Genomic DNA, 22,837 nt, shown 5'->3' with positions numbered 1-22,837 from the left:
ACCCGAGAACCGGGTTTGCGTTGCCTCAGTGCACCTTCACAAGCAACAGGCAAAACGACCGTTAATGTCGTTATTCTGCACGAGAAAAACGATACTCGTGTTCGAGCTGCCAGCGAGAAATCCCCCTTTTATTCAGCAAAAAAACCAGACAAGCAGCAGCTCTTAGTCCGAGACAAAAGGAACAGTAGCTTCAACACCCAAAGTGCAGGTGAGTCAGAGGACCGGAGAGTCCTGCAAGTTCAGGTCTGAGTCCGTCTGAACAAATCACACTAAGTGAAGTTAAACCACCTTCTGACGCAGGGAGACATGTTTGAACACCTGAAGCTGGGCGAGACAAAAGCAGAGCGACTAAAACCATGTTCCCACAAAGCTGTCGAGCAAATGTGAAGAAGACTTTTGAAATAAAAAAGCAAACAAACTAGGATGCAAAGTGTCATCAGAAACTGTTTGGTTACTCCCACACTATAGAGGACGCCAGAAAAAGCTTCAGTTTGTCCCAACACATAGCATGTCAAACGCAGTGTGTCTAAAATACCAGATTATCCGACTACATCTGCTCAGAGTTTGCTGCATGTAAGCCTGCACGCCTTTCTGACCCACAACCCTCTGCACAGTTACATCATATAGATTGCAGCGTCTCGCAGGAAAGAAGTTTGAGTCACCGACAGCTAATTTTGCACTAGAGACGGCGATGGTCAAAGTTTAAGGTGCAACATTATGAAATCGGAGTGTGTCCCAGTTCTACACATACAGCATGAAACCGTAGACACTCCGTCAGGGTTTCTAAGGTGTGTATTTAAAGTGAGAAGAAAAAGTGTGAAAAACTCGAAGGAACCTTTGGTCCTTTAGGTTATCCAGGGAAAAAAAAAGTGCTTTGGTTGTTTTTCATGCTGCTCAAAAACAAAGACGACAGAGGAAATAAAAAAGCAGCTCATCAGTCACGTGGTTTAAACGTTCGCTGGTCAGAAAATTGTTTCCATCTTCTGTTATGTCCGTTAACCTTTCGTCAAAAAAGTCAAGGATCACCTCGAGTGAGTGGAAAAACATTTAAGTCGTTTTAAATTTTGCTGTGACTTTTTTTCTGATGCGGTAATTAAAAACTTACAAATGCATTCTGGAAACACGGCTTGAAATGTGCAGTCTGTGATTTCACTATTTAAACCAGCAACAGGAACTGCGACAACAGGTAACCGTCACTACCTGTAGAGAGATTGTTCTATACCATCTCTAACGAGCAATTAATCAATTAATCGAAACAGCTTGAGTGATTTACGAAGAAAAAAGAAGCCAAAATCTTGTGATTCCAGCTTGTTTGGTTTGAATATTTTCTGGTTTGTTTCCTCCTCTGTGACTGAACATCTTTGGCTTGTGGACAAAATAAGACTTTTGAGGAACACTGAGCTCATTTTTCACCATAAACCAAACAACTAATTGATTAGTCAAGTAAATTCAGATTAATTGCCAGCGGACATAACCCTCAGTCGCAGCTCTCAGCCTACGATCAGAGCATTGATTCCCTGCATAATTGATACATAGACAGTATTGCAACGGTTGATTAATAATCAGTTTGTTGTTCATTCATTTTCTGTTGCTCTTCACTGCATTCTACGTCTGCGTGTGCTGAACAGTGCATGTTTTACTGTGGCTTCGGCGGTTTGCTTCTTCCTGTTGCTGTGAAACACCTGATGCAAACCACTGGTGTTGCTTTAGTCCTCATGTTCACATCCTGTTGTAGAAAGTTTGTTCTACTTCATCTGTCGCTTCACAGATGTCTCGCTAAACGCCTGCAGCTGAAAATAGATCTCTAGCTGTTTCGGCTCTTAACGCATTCTTCACTGAATTGGAGGAAAGTGTGAAATCTCCCGACTCGAACACAATCTCAACCATTCATGCCTTCAAGCGTTCTGTTAAGCGTGAGAAAGAGAAACTGTAAATTCCTGCCTCTGAGCAACGTAAACTGCAGTGCACTGCTCTGGTGCCAGAAAAGCCTTCAAGCTCAGTTTCCTGGTTCATATTTCACATTTATAGCAACTGACCCACAACAATGCAGCAGCGTGCAGTGTCATCTCACACCGCCGGTGGTTTGTGACAGGTTTTGCATTTCACTCAAACAGCACGAACAATCCACACCGAGTTAGAGACGGAATCAAAACAGCAGCATCCTTCAGGAAAAGGAGTTTTACATCCAGCACATCCTGATCATTTCCCTCCCTCAATACTCACAGGCACCATTATCTGTTTGCACTGGTTGAGCAGTATGGCGTCCTGCAGCATGTGGTCCGAGATGGAGTGGAAGACGCTGCGTCCCGCCGGCATGGAAGCCAGGTGGAGGTTAAACAGCCTCTTTAGCTCGTTCAGCGTCAGCACAAAATGCTTCCTGAAAGTCTTTATCACAAAGTCCTGCAGCTCCTGGGACGGCGTGTTGGCGGGACTCCCTCCGTTACCCATAGCATGATCAAACGCCGGAGAGATGGCGCTGGGGTAGCCGTTGACTGAACCGTTGGGGATGCAGGAGGAGGAGGTGTCCATCGGCTCGTCCTCCCTGTCGCTGACGGGCTCCTGCTTGATGTGGACGCTGCTTCCTGCGCGCCGGGCGTCCAGGTCCTTCTGCAGCGACGGCTGGTTTTCGTGCGCTCGGTCCTGAGCCATCTTCAGGCGCTGCTCCCCGCTGACATGGACGGGGTCTGGAAAACAACACAGACGTCAGCTCGTGGGATTTAATCTGAATACAAGTGGCTGCAAGAAGTGAAACTCACCAGGCTGAGGGGAATTCTTTGGCACAAAGTCTTCTTTAGAGAAATTAAACACCTTTTCCAACCTTCAAGGAAAAGACGAGACACAATAAGCTCTCCTCAAAAACAGAAACACTTAATTGCGCTTCAACAAACCTGGTGAGAGAATTCATTCTTCAGTTTGAACCTACTTGCTCTGGATGCCGAGCCACAGCATGTGCTGCCTGTGGGCAACATCTGGGTGCTTCTTAATGAAGTCGGAATCGGTAGGCAACAGGAACTCCCAGCCCCGGTTGATCCGAGGAGCTGCCACATGCTCCAAGAACTCCTTCACATCCTCCGGAGGAAGCTGGCGGAGGCGGGAGGAAGGAGCCGTTAGTCGTGTTTACCTGAATGAACACTGCAGCCGCGGGGTGACGGCAGCAACACAGTGCTCAAATGAAGCAGCCATTAAAGACTGTGGGAGCACCGAGCATCTCACAACAGCTGAAATTATCAAGGGGAGATGATCGCTAGCAACCTCCTCGCACGTACTGGATGCTGCATATGTAACACCCCAAGGGACTAATTTGAAATGCAATGAGCCTCTGAGGCAGCACAGATCCCGACTGTGAGCGTTAAATAATTAGTTGTACACAGCTAATTCTCCACATATTCAAACATTTCTAAATTCTGAATTAGTCAAAACAACTCTAAGAAGCTGGTGGGACTCATATATGCATCGATCCTTACTTTGATGATGGAAGCGATCTCCTTCCTCATCACGGAGCGCTCCAGCGTGAACCTCCACATCTATAAAAAGAACAGCTGATTCACTACGACTGCACATCGAGCACATAGAAAACACTCGTTTACTGGTGTGATTAAAGGGAGAGAGAGCAGAGACAGCAGCTCACCACGAAGTCTCTGCCCCGACAGAGCACTTCAGCAGGGACGCCGCTGTGAGGACTGCAGGTGTTTTTAGGATACAGAACATCGCTGTGGGAAAAAAAAAACACATACATCAGCATCAGTGCAATGAAACCAATCTGCAGTGGAGCAACGCATGCAGTCCGTTTAATAAAAGACGTCTCGACTTTAATCAGACGCTGCGAGCTGGTGCAGTTTTACTGAGATGGAAGGATGCAGCTCCGCCCATCCAGAGGAACATTATGTTCTGTCAAAACCTGGAAAAGATCTGCAACTCAGCCAAAAAGGGCCAAAATGAGCAGCGAACAATCATGATCAAAACTGCAACATGGTCGAGTGCAGCATCCAGATCGCTTGAGCCGCAAAACATGAACCACATCACGTCGTACTGCAGAGATGCATCGGCTTAAAAACACCATCCAGATGTAAGAAATCAGAACACAACTAAAATCACACCATCAGCTTTCTAGTTGTATCAGCGGAAATCCATCCATCCTCTATACACCTTAGTCCTCACCAGGGTCATGGTGGGCTGGAGTCTATCCCAGCTGACTCAGGGTGAAGGCAGGTTCACCTGGACAGGTAACCAGTCTATCACAGGGCTACACTTAGAGACAGACAACCAAGCACACTCACATTCACACCTACGGACAATTTAGAATCACCAATTAACCTCAACATGTTTCTGGACTGTGTGGGAGGAAGCTGGAGAACCTGGAGAGAACCCACGCTGCACGGGGAGAACATAGAGAAAGATCCCGGGTGTCCTCACCGGGACACGAACCAGCGACCTTGTAGCTGCGAGGCGACGGTGCTAACCACCGCTCCACCTTGCAGCCCGTATCAGTGGAAATGAAATGCAAAATTCCTGCTTAAATTGTGACTCATGTTGCAACACCTGTCAAAATACTGTAATTGCACTTTGTTTTTTTTTCCCCATCGTTCAGCCCTCGTAGGGTTCCACTCCTTTCAGAACTTCCTTTCAATCTGAGGACTTTTTCTTTCACTCTCTCATTTTTTACTCTTTGTTGATTTCTGCCTGTAATACATTCTGTGTCTACATTCTGTGTTTATCACTCTCTCAAACGCCTCATCTTTTATTTATTTGCTTCTCTTTCTCTCATTTCTAAATATAAAACCCGTCTTGCAGCACGCTCCTGTAACGCCCCGGGGACCGTGTACCTGGAGGTATCTGATTTGCAGATGATTAAGACGAGATAAAGGGCCCTGCAAAAAAAAACTGCCGCTCATCCTACAAATTTCCTCTGAACGTTTTGTTTACCTCCTTAAAATTCTGCACAAAATGAGGGAGAGGGAGAAAAAAAAAAAGATGTCTGCTCTCACCTCTTGACAACCCAGTTCCCCTGAACCAGCAGCGCCACCTGCTGGATGCAGCGCAGCGCCGCAGTCGAGTCGGTGCCGGAAGCGAGGAGCCCCATCAGGTTAGCGAACGGCATCACCTTGACTGGAGAGAAGAAGAAGAAGAGATTGTGAAGGAAACATGAACCTGGAGGGCATCCAGACTGTTTAAGGGAGGATGTAAGTTTCCTGAACTTCATGCCCATTAGGAATGTTGGAAAAAGCTTGAACAAAGACACGGAGAGGCTAATATCTGAGTGCAAAATGAACCAAACAGTTAACTGAAATGTGCACAATTGCTTGGATGATATTCATTAATCCTGCCTTGGTGCCCAAATCTGGCAAACTTTTGGGGAAATGCAGATTCCATTCAACGCTACTCTGATGTTTAAATAAAAAGGACACGTATGACATTTTCATAAAAACACAAACAACCGTTCATTTTCTCCTGATCCTGTTGGCTCACCGTTCTTCATCAGGGTCTTGACTTGCTCCCCCAGAGGCAGCGTGCGGAGCTGAGCCATCGAAAGCACATTACTGGGACCGACAGGCTTCACACTAACAAACAGACAGAAAGTCAAGTTAGAGACGCATCTCGGGGAGGATGTTGTTCTGTTTAAATCTGCAAAAAGATGTCAGAGGAGTGAGGGATGATTACACTTTCTCTTCTGCGAGAGGAGGCATCAGCATCGCCAGGTACTCCCTGAAAACATGAGAGACACAAGCTGAGGTGAGCGAGTAAGGAGACGAGAGTCAGGAGTTAAATAAGAACTGAAAGGGCATTAATGTGAGCTCTTGTGGATTAGACAGTGGCAAAAGGTCGCCACAACATTCACTCTTTGTAATCTTATCCAGCAGTTTAATCATTTTAGGTAAATGGCACTGAACAAGAAGAAGAACACCAACTAAGAACTAATCTAGACTCCCAGTCCTGTAACACCCTGAGAGCAGTAAAGCGTATCACATTTCCATTTCTTCACACTCACTTTGGAGTTTTGACCAGCTCAGAGTTCTCCGAGGCGTCCGCTGACTGACAGAACAGGTACTGTCTCTCATGCTCCGAGCGCCCGTCCTGGATTTAAATAAACAAATCAGACACAAAACTCTCCGTGACTGCAGCATCTCACAGTGTCACCAGAGCTTCAGTCAGACAGGAGGCCTCTCTTTACCTTGACGCCGTGGTAGTGCAGGTGAACCCACGGCTCCTCCGCCTGCTTCTTCTGCAGGAACTCGTACGACTGGATCCTCCTCTGCCGGGCCTGCTCCGACTCGGGACGAGCAAACCTCACCTGGAGGGGCGCACGAGGAGAAGGAATTTTAGGAATGAAGCCAGAGTGCATATGGGCGTCAGAATCAAGACAACTGTTTTGTTACCAGGTAGATTTTCACATATGAAGAATCTGATTTGGTGTTTTAGTTTCTAACAGTAAACTCTAATGTTAAGATTCTGTGTGTCTATATGCAGGACTTTACCGTGATGGCCTTGGCTTCCTCCTCGGCTTCATCCTGGGAGGAGTCTCCACCTGCAGACAGAAAACTGATCATTTAACGGTCATGACACCTGAACCTACCACGATGTTTTAAGCTATAAGTTTAAGTTGCTTCCTCAAGCGAGGGAGTTTAAGTATCTCAGGATCTTGTTCACGGGTGACGGGAAAATGGAGCGCGAGGTGGAGAGGCGGCTCGGTGCGGCGTCAGCTGTAATGCGGGCGGTGTGCCGCACCGTTGTGGTGAAGACGCACGGTGAAGCTCTTGATTTACCAGTCCATCTACGTCCCAACCCTCACATGTGGTCAAGAGCTTTGGGCCCTGCCCGAAAGAACAAGATCGCGGATACAAGCGGCTGAAATGAGCTTCCTTCACAAGGTGGCTGGGCTTAGCCTTACAGATAGGGTGAGGAGCTCGGACATCCGGAGGGAGCTCGGAGTAGAGCCATTGCTCCTACACGTCGAAAGGAGCCAGCTGAGGTGGTTTGGACATCTGATTTGGATGCCTCTGGAGGTCTTCCAAATATGTCTACCTGGGAGGAGACCCCAGGGCAGACTCAGAACCAACTGGAGGGATTATATCTCTCCGCTGATTTTTGAGGATTTTTTTAAAATGAGACATTTAAAATAAAATAATTTTGATGAATTTCCTGCTTAGATTTGGTTAACTACCTCAACAGAACAGCATGTGTCTAATGTGATTAGTTTATGGAGAGTTGGGAAGTTTAAAAAAAAATCTAGTGAATCTGTCTGTTTTTAGTTTCTTGCTCTGATAAACAGTGAAGTTTTTAAATGACAGCGCTGCTTTGAAGGCCAACAGATTCATCTGAACAACAATTACAATCTCACACAACCAGTTGAAAACACAAGAAAACAGCAAACTCTCACATCTAAGAAGCTGGAAACACAGACACTTGCTTCAAAAATGGCTTAATTGGCAATCCAAATTAATTATCTACTGCTCGACTAATCAACCAATCACTGCAGTTTTAAAAAGGCCTCTTTTAGATCTTGGTACTAGCTACCAGGTGATGTTTTATCCTGAATTCTTTACTGCATTTTGCTTTAGTTATGTCGGGTTCAGACAGACAAATGATTATTCTGTCACAGATAAATCTGGAAAAGCAGACACACCTTCATTGGCTGCCTCCCTCTCTCTGGTTTTGTTGTCAGCCTTGTCCAGGTAGGAGAAGCTGGGCCTCATCTGAAGGATTCCCGTCAGAGGTGTGACGTGAAGCTCGCCTGTTGACATCAAAAATACAACAATCACAGAAGATAAACCCTGCTTTGTGTTTAAGCGTGGACTCGTGGGTCTAGAAGCTGCTTATATGAGGTTATCAACGTAAACATGTAGTTCAACGATAAAAACGGGACTCTGAACCCATCAGTGCCTTTGAGTATTTACAGGAGCAGGTCAAAGAAAACAAAACAAACGGTGGACTGCTGAGGCTGTTGAACCTAATAATCAGGTCGGACCTTTGCGAAACACAGCAGCTGCGTATCTGGAGGTGTTGGTGGTGGCCTGGATGGAGGAGAAGGTCTGTTTGTCCATCATTTTACTGGAGAGGAAACGGAAAGAGAACAACACTCAGACCAGCGATTTAATTAAGATCACAGTCAAAGAGAAGTCTATTCAGGCGTAACAACAGACGTACGCTGAGTAGGTGTTGGTTTCGTCGTACGTCGAGCCGTCCACGTTCAGAGCTATTTGCTCTCCTTTGCTGCGACAGTAGTTGGGACTCATTGTGTCGATGGCCATTTCCAGCTCCACCTGCACAACAAACAGAGCGTGAACAAACACTTTCAGGTGAAGGAAGAACAGTTTTTATTTCAGCAACAGAAACTATGACTAGAAATATTCAACAGGATGGTGACAAAATAGTTTCAATTCTTCACCAACAAACTAAACGTTCAACAGGACGGATTGATGGGAAAATTAACGTTTTAATATTTAGCGACCTGCAGCGTCTGTGGACTCAAACGCTGCAGCTCCTGATCAGTAAAAGTTTCACTACGACGCTCAGAATGTCTCCTAAAGCAGCAGATCTGTTGTCCTGCAAATAAGAAGCTTTTTACTGTCTGTCTGTAACGTTGTCTGACTTCAGTGGTTCTTAGAAGAAGCAGGTTTGTGAATTACACTTATTGCAGAGAGAAGAAGCAGCAACAAACAACAAACACAGCTGACATGTCTAAGAAGATTTTCAGTCAGATGTCATTTGTGTTGCTGTCAGAAGTAGGTCAAGGAGGAACGACGACGCCTCATCTGAAGCTGTTTCTAGATGTTCATTAAAGAAGCATCACTGTCTCCATGTTGTCCATGTTAGCCCCGACTATAAACAGTAAAGTAGTAAAGAAGTAAGCAAATCAACTTCTGAATAAGTTGCTGCTCTTCAGAGGAAAGAACATGCAGCTGAAGGAATGTTCATGATAGATGACCAGGATGGACAGAGAGAGAGATTTGGAAACTGGTTTTAAAGCAGACAGTTCATCTTTTAGATCACTACAGAGCAGACAGACGTGGACACTGAGCTTCTTTAACTAAATTCATGACTCCTGTGAACATGCTAACTGAGCACAAATGATGGCAACATCTGGCCCAAAACGCTTAGCAGATATGAAAATAAAGACCAAATATAGGATTAAAATGTCTTCAGTTTAAACTAAAACATCTTTTCAATCAAAAGCCCAAAACTAAATGCACATTCAAAGATAAAATTAAAACCAATGAAAGACTCTTTACCCGCTGCTGCTTGGGTTTGATCTTCGCCGCTAAGTGGTTGACGTCATCGTAGGTCATAGTGGCTGGTCGGACGGGGTACTGTGTCGACATGAACAATAAAGATGGTTAGTGAGCGATTCATGATGCTGTGAACATTCATCATTAGCAACAGGAACAACAAAGGAGAAGCTCACCTGGAAAAGATAGAGTTTATCTGCGAGGCTTTTGGCAAGATACACATCAATCTGAAAGAAACAGAAAGACAGATCAGTCAGTCTCTGATTATAGAAAACGGTGCCACGAATTAAAGACCTTCTCATTCAAGTGGTGTTTTCTACAGAGTCCATCCATCATCTCTACACCTTAATCCTCACCAGGGTCATGGGGGGCTGGAGTCTATCCCAGCTGACTCAGGGTGAAGGCAGGTTCACCTGGACAGGTAACCAGTCTATCACAGGGCTACACTTAGAGACAGACAACCAAGCACACTCACATTCACACCTACGGACAATTTAGAATCACCAATTAACCTCAGCATGTTTCTGGACTGTGGGAGGAAGCCGGAGAACCTGGAGAGAACCCACGCTGCACGGGGAGAACATGGAGACTCCACGCAGAAAGATCCCGGGTGTCCTCACCGGGACGCTGAGAGGCAGCGGTGCTAACCACCGCTCCACCTTGCAGCCCAATCGCAGAGATATAAACTTTAACTATCAGGGCATTTTGGGAGTTGAGTTTGTTGTGTCTCATCTCTGCTTTATTTATGTTTCTCTCACAGAAGACTAATCCCACTGAGATTACCTGATTAAATTATAGCGCCACAGCAACGCCGGGCTCGTGCTTTCTAGTAATTCTAACGAACCCTTTCCTTAGAATTATAGACCCTAAAGGGGGAAACAACAGAGCTCCAGCATATAACTGGGAATTGGCAGATATCCTGAGCTGAAGAATCAAACAGTGTGAAAAGTCCTGAATATTTTGGAACAACACTTTTTGATACGGCTGGAGTAATAATATTATAACTAAGTCTGGGATAGTAGTTAGAGAAAAAGCTGTCAACAGTTCCCCAACAAGGCGTCTCATCATGTTCCCATCCTGTCCTGACGAGACAGAGAAACCTTAAAATCTGCTCACACGTGTCATTTTATTTCCCAACACAGCTGGACATTGGGGTTTACAGCAAACTTTATGCAAACAGGTGTAATTGATGGGAGGACTATTTTGATTCATGGATTAACACCTATCATGTGAATATTTCTGGTTTGAAACAAACTCTGTTCATAAGGGTGACAGCATGTGTCGCACATGTGTTTTTGGACAATACTGGACGTTTACAGCTCAGAGGAATAAGACACAACACATGTGATTAATGCTGGATGTCCTTCAGCTGCAGCCTGCAGACGTACCTCTTCTATAATGGGGTCATCGTCGTCCCCGCTGGCCATATTGATGTGATCAAAGCGAGGGGGGCGAGAGGAGAGGACACAGGAGAGGAGCGGCAGCAGATCTCAGGGATCCAACCTGGAAACAGAAACGTAAACTTCAAGGAATGTACTGTCCAGCTCCACACTCCTGTTCCTGTTCCACCCAGACCGGTAACAAAGAAAACAGATGACAGGCAGCTGGTGCAGGAACAAAGTGATCCAGCATATCATGGTTACATCAGATTTCATTACAGTTTTGCGTGTGTTGGGTTGCAAAGCCTTGGTGGAGGGTTTCTTTTGAGTTAACCAACAGTTCAGTCATGAAACTCCTGAAGTTAGCCACACCATGATCATGCAGTCTGTCAAGTGATGCTTTCAGTGACTCAGTCAGGTAAAACTCACATGATGTAAGACTGTGTAATCCACGTTAAATGGCAGCTCTACGTGCAAACACGTTGTAAGAAACGTACCGTAAAGCCAAAACATCAAACAGCGATTTCGTACGGTTGAAACACTCAGCACATTCCACCACTTTTACAGAAATGTCATAGTTTCTGGCTGCGTTAGCTTCATTAGCAAGCTAGCAACAAACCCTTCAGCCACTTGTCACAGGCCTACACTACACTCTGGGTTAAATATTTATTTCTACGCCAAAACATACACCTGTAGAAGAAAGCAGGACACAAAAACAACCAGCTCGATGTCTCTCCTTCCTGCAATCAAACGTATGAGCGACGATATTAGCATACAGGCTGTTAGCCGGTGGCAGCTAGCCTAGCACAAGCTAGCTTAGCTTGGCGTGCTAACACACACACATGCTAAGTCAAAATAACACAGTCAGTCACCGGAGCTGATTTAACACGCCTTTTTCTAAATAGCAGCCGCACCGGGGCAGATTCGGCTCTCACCTGCGCACTTCACCGGACAGTTTTGGCTATCTCATCCGTGTGAGGACAGTCCAGAAGTAGTGTGGTGCGCAGAGGGGCAGGAGTGGAATCCACCAACTCAGGCTGCTGGAGTCTGCTGCTGCTGCTGCTGTGGTACCATGTTGACTGAGCTCCACACAGACACGTGGGGAGGAGCCGTGCCCACAATGCACAGCGAGACCACCGCACACTTGTCTGTCCTGATGAATAAAATCAGCTCCCTGACAGTAATCACAGCGGAGGTTTGAGTTACTGTACTTTCGTTTGTTATGGAATGAGAACGTGTTGTACTGCGGGGTTTGAAAAGTTATTGGCAGCGGTGGGATTCGAACCCACGCCCCCGAAGAGACTGGAGCCTTAATCCAGCGCCTTAGACCGCTCGGCCACGCTACCATGTTGAACCACCATGGAACACATGAGATCATATTCCATATAGGCCACACAACACATAAAGGTCAAGTTGTTTACATGTTTACCTGAGCGCATAATTCCTCACACTGTTAGCACAACAATAAACATAAAAGGAGCATCGTGGATTATTGCATGGAAGTTAGTTACACAGGTTATGTTCATCATCATATTTTGCACTTTTGTTTGTGTGGATTCTCATTCATTCAGGTCCAAGAATTAGGAACAAGTACACCCATACATCTTATAAATCATAGGCCTAATTGCTCATTAAATATCCAACACTCACCTGCCTCCAGGTTGTTGTCAAGCTGCCAGGTGATGGATGACTAAAGATGGAGGAATCCCAAGCCTGCGTTGTAAACACCTGATAAGTGATGCTGTAAACGCTGTCCTCTGTGTGGAGACGCTCAGACCACTGTGGCCACCTTCTTCTGCCACTTCCTTCTTCTGGTTCTCTGCATTTTCTTCTCATAGTCGCCTGATTCTGAGCCACTTTGCTGCATTTCTCGTCTTCTTTTTACAGAGAACAGCCTTGTTCTGCTGGTATTCTCACAGTTTTGAGGTTATTGTGTTGTGAAGTATTCATTGATGCTGAGAGTCTCGTACTAAGTGTTTGGGTTGCATTAGTACATTTTGGATTTGAGAAAATTCAGTGCTAAGTTTACTTATTATTATTGATTGTAATCAGTTGTGGACAACAGGTTTTTTTTAATAGAATCTATGATCTAATCAAACTGTAATCTGAGGACTCCAAGGTAACTATTAAAAGCTGAAATGTTCATATTATTTAATGTGAGTCACCAGTTATTGTGTTCAACAGCCGAGAGACACGTACAATGAGGTCTGCTTTATGTCGTGTACAGTTTTTAAATGAGAGAAACGGAGCAAAGGATTTGGATTAGACAGATAACCCGCGATGAGGAATCTGTTGTGATGTGTTGATAGCAGAGAACAAAAACAAAACTAGTGGCATATTTGACCTGAAGCAGTTTACTGTCCAGGAGATAGTTGGAAATGAGTCTGACCTGAGATAAACCTGGATTTGGTTGCCAATACGATACAAAACAAAATGTGATGAACCCTAATGCTGTGACAGAAAAGTCTACAAGTACGTGTTTGTAAAGACAAAATGAAGACTTCCTACAATCCCTGGACGCGTGTCTGCATGATATTTATTTACTTTTACAGTAATATATTTTCCAAAGACATGCAGCTTCACTTTTGAGGGGTTCAGAGTAATAAACAATCTTTTAAATTCTACTATTACTTTTTTTTTTAAAGTTGTTTTTTTCCCCCCTTACCTCACTGGAGAACCATTACAAAACTTATTCTTGTAGAGAAAACAACCAAGAAGGAAGAATGACCAATAAAAAGCAATGCAATCTTTAATTTACAGTTTTATACTTTTTTTTTTTTTTTTTACATATTTTGTTTTTAAATATAAGTGTATGAACATTTGGGGCAAAGCAGGTAAACATTTCTGTTGCTTTGATTCTTCGGACCTCGTCTTTCACACAGCCACATTCGCTTCTCTAAAAGTTATTTAGAAACAGGACATTAGAGGAGAGAGGAGTCAGGATGACTAGCTTCACAAATAGAAAGATAGAAACCTGGAGATAAGAGGGTGAAGCCCGACGGCTCAACACACACACACAAACAAACCACCAACAGCAAAAAATTCTGTCATATAAAAGATGTAAACGGTAAGCACTCAAGTTGTCTCCTGAATGTGTAAAAACCAGCGTGACTATAAATCACAGTAACTCCTGTGGCTTCAATAGAGATGTCCAGAGCTACTCCTCCATCAGCGCCCAGGCCTCTTCAGCCTTCATGTAGTACTGGTTGGCCAGTCGCCCTTTCATGGCCTCCATGGCGGCTTCGGCAGCTTCTGTAAACAGATCGCCTGCAAGGAAGGACGATGGGAGATGTTACAGGCAATTAAAGAAAAATGGTGATATTCTAAATTTATCTTATTGTCAGTGAATCCCATGAAAAGACCAAAACCAGGAAGTATCTAAAACCGCATAAAACCACATCAGAGCTCCATTGTTCTTTAAAAAACTGTATTTAAACCCCCTCAATGAGCCTCACTGCTGCACTGGGCGACTGTTTATTCATTATCATTAACACATACTGTAGTTTATTATAAGTCAATCACATTTATTCTGTTCTCCTGCCATAAATACTCACGCAAGCACCAAATATGTATTAACCTGGAGCTGAAAATAGTCCTCAACAAATCTGTTGTTTTACGATGTTAAAAACTACAGTGATCACCTGTTGGAGGAAATTAATTAACCCTTTAAAAAATTATATTTTCAACATGTTTTAAAAGTTTTTCCAATTGGAGCCAAAAAGTTTGTGATTAAATTAGAACAAGATTTTAGTCTTTTCATGCGACATTGATTTTTAATGTGTATACATATATAGACACCAGGCTTATCCTGCAAATTCTCTTTTAAACAAATTATTTCAGGAACATATCTCATTTAAATATTAAATATTCACACTTGTGCGATCTTAAAAAGACAGAGTGCAGTAACTACACTAGAAGTAAAGTTCAGACAAAAGGCTTGTAGGTGAAGCTGTGTAAAAGCTAACACGGACTCGGACCTGCTCTCTGAGGGTCTGCCTTCAGGTTGTGGCCTCCCTCCTGGAACATCTCCGCCTCTCTGGCCAGCAGCAGATAGCGAGGCTCGTCCTGCGTACCGTCAAACTCTCCTCCTTCATCATAGTCCGTCATGTTCAAGGCGCTGTCGTACCAGTGAACCGCTTCCTCCCAGTCCTGCTTTCTGTGGAAATGAAAGATAAAGATTGACAGACTGTCACAAACTCTCAACCTCAATGTCCTACAGACTCCTCTACAGGCCACCAGGGGGCAGTATCACCACAAGTTATCATCACTACTGGACCGGGACGAATCTTTTTATTTAAACAGGTTTTTAAATGAGCCTTCACTGACCTTTCAGCGGACAGATTGATTCCAGTATCGAAGGCTTTGGCCACTATGATCATAGAAGATCTGTCACCAGCCTCAGCAGCCAGCAGCAGATACTTGAAGCCCTTCATCCTGTTTCCTGCGTTATCCTGCCAACAACACAAACACGTCAAGAAGCCCGCCCTAAAGTCAAACCAGCTGAACAGCACGAGGTAAGACGAGCGTTGGAATGCTACCTCCAGCTCTATATCTGGCAGGATGTGATGAGGCAGCTGCAGGCAGCACTGTCCCAGAGCCACGATGGCCTCCAGCTCTCCGCACAGAGCAGCTCTCTCCAGGTGGAACATGGCCGAGTCCTGATCCCACTGCTCGTCCTTCTCGCAGAAGCGCCCCGCTTCGTGGTACCGCACCATTGCCAGGTGGACCTACGACAGGGACACAGGCTGAGCTGATTCTATTCAGAATTTACTGAAGGTGTCGTGACTGATCAGACCAAGTTGGACTGATGTTGTTCTGGTGTGAAGAGTTTCTGTCGTCTTCTCTTCATTAGATCACTTTGGTTTTTATGGCTGGAATAAGGACTCACAGGGAAAAAACTAGGGATGCACAATATATCAGCGACCACATCGGTATTGGTCGATATTAGTGCTTTTTCCCATATATTGGTATCAGTAAGACTATGAGGTCTAATTTGGGCTTCTGTTAAATAGTTTTCATGTCCTCACAGAGCTTACTTATACTCATTTTTCGGTGTGAACAAAAATGTAATATCGGTTATCGGCGATATCAGAAATCTTAATATCTGATATCTGTATCTGCCAGAATTTTAATACCGTTCATTACTAGAAAAAAAATATCAGAAAATGTCAAGACAGAACCAGGTTTTAATGCTGGAGCTCAACTAAAGGTCGTTTGGTTTTGATTCACCATCTCCCCAAGATTCCATATTTTCTTTATTTCTTTGACTTTTCTCTAAAACTGTTGTGTAAAAGTTTTTACTTGAACATACAACGAATTAGCTGCACAACTTTACTGACATGCAATTCACCAGCTCCATTTTACACACACATGCACAGACATGTACTCATAAAACCAGGTGTGGTTGTGTGTTGACAGAAGCTTGTAGTTCTCAAGACCAAGCTTTAGTATTTCCACTAGTTCACGTTGTAACAGTTACATAATGATGTGAGCATCCTGACAACAGAGAGGCTACTTAAGGCTGGAAAAAATTAAATTAATGGCAAATGGTAGTAAAACAGCAGAAGCATAACCCTTCCCTTTGTTGGAGTTAAATGGACATTTCAAAGGCAGTTTGATTGACACTGAACTTCAAGTCCGGTTAGTCTGACAACCTCTGAGCTCGCTGGTTACAACAGTGCTCTACAAATATTAGTACACTGCACTTACTGATTACAGTTAGTATGTGCAGCGTGTTCGTTGGTTGAAATAAACATTACGTGCAGCGTGTTTTTGTTTTTCTAGCTTTCAGTAATCTTAAATCACTACTTTAGTCAGAGTTGTTTGTGGTTTCATTTCCTTGCAAGAAGTGGTGACGGATCCGCCTTTGTATTTGTTTTAAGATAATGTAAAATAAACTTTATTGATCCCTCATTGAGGAAATTCACATGTTACAGCAGCTGGATGCAGATAAGGCAAAAAAAACAGCAGGACAAGAACAACAAAAGTGCAAGAAGGCAAAAAAAAAAAAAAAAGCAGGACAAGAACTACAAAAGTACAATAAGGCTAAAACATAAAGATAGAACTAGTACATATATGACATGGTGAGTTTACTTGTGGAGGATTTTTTATGCTTGACATGTCCAGGATACTTTAGCAAAACAGATTTTAAACACTGAATAAATAAATAAGCTGGAATGACTGTCTTGTAGTATCTCATTACAGGGAAGCTTATATACATCTCTGCATCTTTTCCTGAGCTATGGAGTGGACCACTGGACAGAAAAGCAGAATATTCTGATGTCACAACGAAGGCGACCGTTAACCTTTTGAATATTAAATGCCATTACTTCGTCATAATTAATGAGTGAATTCTTGAATTATCCCCAAAAATGTGTTTTTTTTTTGTGAGATCACAGACGTTTGATCACCAACATTTCAATCTGTCTTCAGTTTTACCACATGTTTAATTTAATTTATGTTAAATTAACCAACCTCATGTCTAATTTCATCTCTCACCTTTCCGAGGATCGACTGCCCGATCTTCTTCTGCAGCAGAGTGTTGAGTCGCTCCACCTCGGTGGCCACGCAGGAGGGCCGGTGGACGTGAGCGCGAGACGAATGGTAGAAGCTCCACTTCTCCTCCGTCAGCTGGAGAAAGAAAGATACAGGAAGATAAAAGAAAACAGGGAAATGTTATCAGTTGTTAAGCATGGAGCAGAAAACTAATTATGGCTAGAAAAGACACCACACTGCACTGCCAGGGGTGCACCCCTCCAGAAAAACGATTTTAACTGATGAATGACACAGACAAGCTTTAAGGTTAGAGCTGGAGGAGTACACTCATGAACGCAACAGCAGCACACACACACACAGTTACGATGGTGAGAGTCATTAGCCAGATGTAGAAATGGAGGTAGATGGTGTTTCAGTTCCAAATATCACTTTCATTTCTTTGTTTTTGATTGTTTTCATTCGCTGACAGAAAACAGCCAGTTTACCTAATTGCACAAATCGTAACTTTAACAACATGCCTGAAGCGTTTTCCTGCAAAAAACAAAGCTTTGCAGCCAAAAGCCTGCACAGGAAAAACACCTGACATCCGTGCAAATAATCACCCATTCGTTGTCAGGATTGTATGAATCTGAGTTTGCGGAGACTCTTGGAGGAGGAGCTACCATCTTCCTCTAGTGAGGGGAAACAAAGAGCGGGAGGAGTTAGAGGAAAGACGAGGAAGAGCTTTTATTGGTAAAAGGGAGGAAAAAAGGGAAAGTGATGGAAGACACAGACGAGGAGAAATTAGAGGAGGAGGGTTATTTGACTACGACGATGATGACTGTGATCATGAGGTGAGGATGGTATTTACACACTGTTATGTTTGTTTACCCGTCTGACACTGTCCTCATCCGACTCGGAATAATGTCTGTGGTAGCGGTGATGGGCCTACGTGACGATACAACATGCATCATGAAACCTGCTGTCAGGAGATCTAACAGTCAAACTGAAATGTGCAGAACAGATAAACTGAGACGACAATGGAGAGTGAAAATGTCAACATGTTGGTGTTGTGCCAGAGTACGTTTACAAATGTGCCTAAAGTTACAAAAAAAAATGAACAGATTAACTAATCAAAAGTGTATTTCTGCATCTAAAAGTAATTTAAAGTCTTGACAACACAACACATGTCTGTTGGACACTAATGCCTCGGTCCATTTCTGACTGTTGGTTGATAAAACTAAATCAAAGGAAAGTGAAATAGGTAAAAATCTGCCACATTTTTTATGACATTTTGACTGATTTGTCCTTTATAATGTCTTCTTCTTATTGCACAGCCTTAAGATCTCCGTATCTCGCTGCACAAACTGTATGAGCATGTGGCAAAAAAAAAAACTATCTAGAATCTTGAAATAGAAGTCTTTACCCCGTCCACGTGGTCATTTGGATCCCCTTCGCTCCTCCTCTCGCTGGGGTAGCCGCTGTCTCCGCCGCTATCCGGGTCCTACAGACAGAAATAAAAAATGCAAGTTGTGTAGGCGACTTAAAAACAAGATCTCAGCGTCCTGTTTTAAATATCTCGGCAATATGTTTGTTGACTTTGGCCTCACAGCGTCGCAGCTGTTACCGACTAAATCTGGGGATGTTTTTTCAGGTGGAAGGCTGAAACGGACTTGGAGGTGTAAAATTACTTGAAGAGCCGCAGTGAAGCTTTTATTATGATCTAGCAGGTGAGGTAAAGCAAATATAAAAGAACACAAAAAAGGTTGATTAGTGTAGATGGCGAGATTTAAATTTATTTCGGTTTTAACAACATGCGTGACATAGTGTATGTTGGATACAGTATGTTGTATGTAGTCGTGTCCCAACAAGTTGTGTTCAACTGTTTTCTCGATTAACTGATACAGCCTGGTCTATAAAATGTCAGAAAATGGTGAAAAATGCTTCCCAAAGTCCTCAAATGTCTTGTTTTGTCCACAACTCAAAGATATTCTGTCACAGAGGAGTAAATAAACCAGAAAATATTCAGATTAAAGAGGGTGGAATCGCAGAAATTTGCCTTTTTTTCTGGCACAGTTACTCAAAGCTAGCGAGTTTTTCATTCGATAACTTTATCCGTATATTTTTGTGGTTGCAGTTCATGTCTTTGTGCCGTTTGGAGCCTCTTACGCCGAGTTGCTGCTCACCTTGTGTTCACCTGTGTTGTTGTTGTTGTTGTGGAGTCTTTCGTGTTCGCTCATCCCAGCAAAAGACAAACCTGTAAAATGAAAACAGAAAACTGTTCACAGACGGCAGCTCCTCAGCTTGGATCCTGCTGTGCTTCACGACATCAGTAGACTGTTCTTTATACCTGTGGGTGACTTGCCCATAGATGCGACTGCAGCTAGCGGGGAGCAGGGCAGGATGAGAGGGGAGCAGGGGGCCGAGTCCACGTCGCTCATGCTCTCATCCGCAGAGGACGTCTCGGACAGGCGGGACAACAGCGGAGGCGCCCGGCTTGCCGAGAAGGTGCGAACACGAGGAGAGCCGCAGGGTTCCTCGGAGCCCCTCAGCACCGTCTGGGCCGACTTCTGAAATAAAACGAGGTGAAACTCAGCAGAGGTAGACGGCAGAACAAACGAAATACATTTAGGATGAGAGTGAGAACAGGGAAGGTTGTTCTCTCAGGCGTATTTAACTTTAAAATCAGAATGTGGCAGATTTGAGACTTCCTTTTCTCTCTACTTAATTCTTAGGGACACTTCCCCTGTTGAACTATTATCATGTACAGGTTGCTGAGTTGAGACACGTGTTCAAATTACAAGCAGTTTGTTGGTGCAGTCCAGCTGGGACTTCTCTGGCGACGAAAGGTCGAACGGCGTCAGACCCATGCTCTTGCAGATCTTGTTACACAGGTGGGAGTGGAAGAACAGCGCCATCCCTCTCACACCTGGAACACAGGTGCGATCAGGATGGAGTTTCTGGAACACGTTTTACTTCAACATACGCGGCAGCTGTTTGTCAAAAGGGAGGCGTACCTAGATTCCCGTCTCCAAAGTCGTCCCCCTTCTCCGTGTGGATCTGGGGGTCGGTGTAGAGGTCTCCGACTCCCTGGATGTCCACCACGATCAGCTGGTGGCCCGACCGCTCGAAGGAGAAGTGACTGAAGGCCTGGTGGACAGCAGAGGAACGTTATACCCGACAGTTGGCTGAGCGAGCGTAAAAACCGAAAGGCGACGTCGTTCACCTGAGGAGTGAGTCGGATGTTGTCGTCCCTCACGAAGCCGGAGTTGGAGTTGTATTTGATGTACTGTCCCTCGATGTAATGCTCCAGGTGGAAGAGAGGTTTGCCCGGCCGCTCTGTCATCTCCATCACACACATCTGCATTATGTCCACCTGAGGATTAAATGCATCGAGGATTAGAGAGAGATAAACAGAAGTTTCTCACTCACAGGTTTGCAGAACAGGGAAGAGATTTAATGAGTCCATGTGCTAAAGGAATGAAGGGAAAGAAAAAGGTGCAAACAAATTATTAGAATTAATGTAAATATTAAAAATGTACATAATTGCAATTTTAAAATCTTGCACATATTTGAGTGCAACTTTCCAGATACTGAGGAAATAATTCAACGTCATCGTTTGTGAATCTCCAAATATGATGCAGTAAATTCAACATGACACCTGAAACAAACTTATCTGTGTATAAAAACAGTTGATTTGGCTTTATGTGTTGATGCAGAACTGCTTAAAAAAAACACAAAAAAATAATCACGCTACCTCCACCAAAAACACTGTTTTTAATTCTGGTTGTTTTGTCCGTTGCAAGACATGTGAGAAACCAGCTGATCTGACTTAATCTTGAAATTGATTGATTGGAAAAATAAGGTCAGGACGCCAAGGAAATCGGATTTTGGTGCAGATCTCTCTGCAGGTGTGGTTCCAGGAATGTCTCCAGAAGTGTTGCACTCAGAATAGAAACTATCAATCACGTGTGGCTCACGATTTTCTAATATGAAGAACATTTGATGCAAATTCAAATCTTTAAGCGGATTATAGATGCAGAAATGATGAGTATCTGTTAGACGACAGACTAAAAAGTGTTCAGGAACTATTTAGATATGAAGATATAGATGAGAAAAGTTATCAAATTCTTTGTCTTACTTACAGAATAGTAACTTTGAGCTGCACAAAGTCTTGATTTCTTACAATTGTCGTTATTTCATGTCTCAAATGATTCACTAAATTAATCAAAATAATAATCGTCCATCCATTCATCATCTCTACACCTTAATCCTCACCAGGGTCATGGGGGGCTGGAGTCTATCCCAGCTGACTCAGGGTGAAGGCAGGTTCACCTGGACAGGTAACCAGTCTATCACAGGGCTACACTTAGAGACAGACAACCAAGCACACTCACATTCACACCTACGGACAATTTAGAATCACCAATTAACCTCAGCATGTTTCTGGACTGTGGGAGGAAGCCGTAGAACCCGGAGAGAACCCACGCTGCACGGGGAGAACAGAAAGATCCCAGGTGTCCTCACCAGGATGCGAACCAGCGACCTTCTAGCTGTGAGGCGACGGTGCTAATAATAATTGTTCCTTGCTCAAGTAAGGATTAGACGAGTGTGTTTCTGAGGGACCACTGCTGATTTTGTCCACGTTGCGCTCCTGTACCTGTTTGGGAGGTTTGTGGCGGTTGTACTCCTCGCCCCAGAGCTTGGCCTCCATCTGCAGCCGGACGTCCTCAAAGTAAACGTTTCTGTCCACCGTCTCCATGTAGCGCTTGGACACGTAGTTGGACGCCGACTTCCAGTTGCTGCTGTGTGAGAAATTTGACAACTTCTTCCTGGAGGGAACCAAAATGAAAAGAGGGTATTAGACCAACATTTCAATTACATTTATTTACAGTGCATGACCGTAATAGTTTTTAATAGCTAAAGAAACAAGCCTGCAGCTAGAAACCCTTATTAAAATACATAACTGAAGCCGTTTTTAATCACAGCATCGGCTCCAAAGTGACCCCGGGTCACGCAAGAAAAGCTGCCTTAAACCCACTCAAGTACAAATAAAACAGAGAAAACATATCATGGTACAGAACTTTCTGTTTTTAGGACTGTACTTGTTTGGGCTCGTCGGGGTCGTGACATTTATGTTGTCTGACTGGATTTTTTTCTGTGGGATACTACAAGTGACAAACAGCAGAAGTGGGAGCAGAGCAGTATTGATGGATGCCCCTCTTGTACACTTCCCACATCACTGGGGATTAAACATTAACAAATACGCTGTTATCTCGCTCATCCCCATTCATTCTGCGCTGTCATGCAGAAGCAGCAGCAGCAGCACAGGGTTCGCACCAAACGGTCAAACTTGATTTAACCCAAACAGTAAACGTCCAGGGAATCACTACTATGAGAGACGAGTTAAAAATAAAGCCCATGTGCCATCATGGGAAACATCACGGAGGAAGAAACGTCAGGAATGTGACGAACTCCTCTGCTTTGTTTACGCTGAGACAAGACGAGGGCAACAACCGCTCGACGAGAAGTGATGAAAGTGGAGAAATATCTCGACTTACGTTCTGAAGCACTCCCTCATGGCCCCTTTCCCAAACGGCTGTGAGAAACCAGACAGGATGAAATAAATTAGACAAGAGGAAAGGTACAGCGAGACTCTACAGAGCAGTTTTATAGAGAGAGGTGCTACCTGTGCAGCCATCTTGATGTGGACCTGGTCCTGGGCCCACTCTCCTGTGACGGCATTGTACCTGTGAAGGT

General features: G+C 44.0%; 2 protein-coding genes and 1 non-coding gene across 8 annotated transcripts in view; all 3 read right to left on the bottom strand.

Moving 5' to 3' along the window:
• Positions 1 to 22,837, bottom strand: part of polr3e (polymerase (RNA) III (DNA directed) polypeptide E) — a 28,296-nt gene that overhangs the window by 3,788 nt on the left and 1,671 nt on the right. Inside the window, exons 2-19 of one of the 2 annotated variants that reach the window (XM_008302351.1) lie at positions 11,539 to 11,665; positions 10,613 to 10,727; positions 9,401 to 9,451; positions 9,228 to 9,305; positions 8,143 to 8,258; positions 7,964 to 8,046; positions 7,622 to 7,729; positions 6,474 to 6,523; positions 6,170 to 6,289; positions 5,987 to 6,072; positions 5,659 to 5,703; positions 5,467 to 5,558; positions 4,986 to 5,106; positions 3,629 to 3,710; positions 3,465 to 3,524; positions 2,924 to 3,081; positions 2,757 to 2,818; positions 2,224 to 2,684 (exon numbers count right to left, since the gene is read on the bottom strand). In XM_008302351.1, the coding sequence (XP_008300573.1) occupies positions 2,224 to 2,684; positions 2,757 to 2,818; positions 2,924 to 3,081; positions 3,465 to 3,524; positions 3,629 to 3,710; positions 4,986 to 5,106; positions 5,467 to 5,558; positions 5,659 to 5,703; positions 5,987 to 6,072; positions 6,170 to 6,289; positions 6,474 to 6,523; positions 7,622 to 7,729; positions 7,964 to 8,046; positions 8,143 to 8,258; positions 9,228 to 9,305; positions 9,401 to 9,451; positions 10,613 to 10,651 (1,812 nt within the window). In that variant the 5' untranslated portion in view covers positions 10,652 to 10,727; positions 11,539 to 11,665. Of the gene's footprint in view, positions 1 to 2,223; positions 2,685 to 2,756; positions 2,819 to 2,923; positions 3,082 to 3,464; positions 3,525 to 3,628; positions 3,711 to 4,985; positions 5,107 to 5,466; positions 5,559 to 5,658; positions 5,704 to 5,986; positions 6,073 to 6,169; positions 6,290 to 6,473; positions 6,524 to 7,621; positions 7,730 to 7,963; positions 8,047 to 8,142; positions 8,259 to 9,227; positions 9,306 to 9,400; positions 9,452 to 10,612; positions 10,728 to 11,538; positions 11,807 to 22,837 lie in introns of those variants that run through there. The other variant, XM_008302350.1, reaches the window with a different exon arrangement.
• trnal-aag (transfer RNA leucine (anticodon AAG)) lies at positions 11,868 to 11,949 on the bottom strand. The gene has a single exon. It is a non-coding gene; the product is annotated as a tRNA-Leu (tRNA).
• eef2k (eukaryotic elongation factor 2 kinase) overlaps positions 13,328 to 22,837 on the bottom strand; it is a 15,450-nt gene continuing 5,940 nt past the window's right edge. For 2 of the 5 annotated variants that reach the window (XM_008302352.1, XM_008302354.1), the window contains 16 exons: positions 22,767 to 22,827; positions 22,639 to 22,676; positions 21,738 to 21,909; positions 20,304 to 20,453; positions 20,095 to 20,227; positions 19,879 to 20,006; positions 19,428 to 19,647; positions 19,264 to 19,334; positions 18,504 to 18,581; positions 17,969 to 18,025; positions 17,701 to 17,769; positions 17,102 to 17,233; positions 15,142 to 15,330; positions 14,930 to 15,054; positions 14,581 to 14,759; positions 13,328 to 13,870 (listed from right to left, as the gene is read on the bottom strand). In XM_008302352.1, coding sequence (XP_008300574.1) covers positions 13,761 to 13,870; positions 14,581 to 14,759; positions 14,930 to 15,054; positions 15,142 to 15,330; positions 17,102 to 17,233; positions 17,701 to 17,769; positions 17,969 to 18,025; positions 18,504 to 18,581; positions 19,264 to 19,334; positions 19,428 to 19,647; positions 19,879 to 20,006; positions 20,095 to 20,227; positions 20,304 to 20,453; positions 21,738 to 21,909; positions 22,639 to 22,676; positions 22,767 to 22,827 — 1,912 coding nt within the window. In that variant the 3' untranslated portion in view covers positions 13,328 to 13,760. The remainder of the gene's footprint in view (positions 13,871 to 14,580; positions 14,760 to 14,929; positions 15,055 to 15,141; positions 15,331 to 17,101; positions 17,234 to 17,700; positions 17,770 to 17,968; positions 18,026 to 18,503; positions 18,582 to 19,263; positions 19,335 to 19,427; positions 19,648 to 19,878; positions 20,007 to 20,094; positions 20,228 to 20,303; positions 20,454 to 21,737; positions 21,910 to 22,638; positions 22,677 to 22,766; positions 22,828 to 22,837) is intronic. The other 3 variants (XM_008302355.1, XM_008302356.1, XM_008302353.1) reach the window with 2 other exon arrangements.

Source organism: Stegastes partitus, unplaced genomic scaffold (assembly GCF_000690725.1).
Source record: "Stegastes partitus isolate 25-593 unplaced genomic scaffold, Stegastes_partitus-1.0.2 Scaffold1797, whole genome shotgun sequence".
NCBI lineage: Eukaryota > Metazoa > Chordata > Actinopteri > Pomacentridae > Stegastes > Stegastes partitus.
Note: the sequence above shows the minus strand (reverse complement) of the source record. Positions and strands in the feature narration are given on the sequence as shown.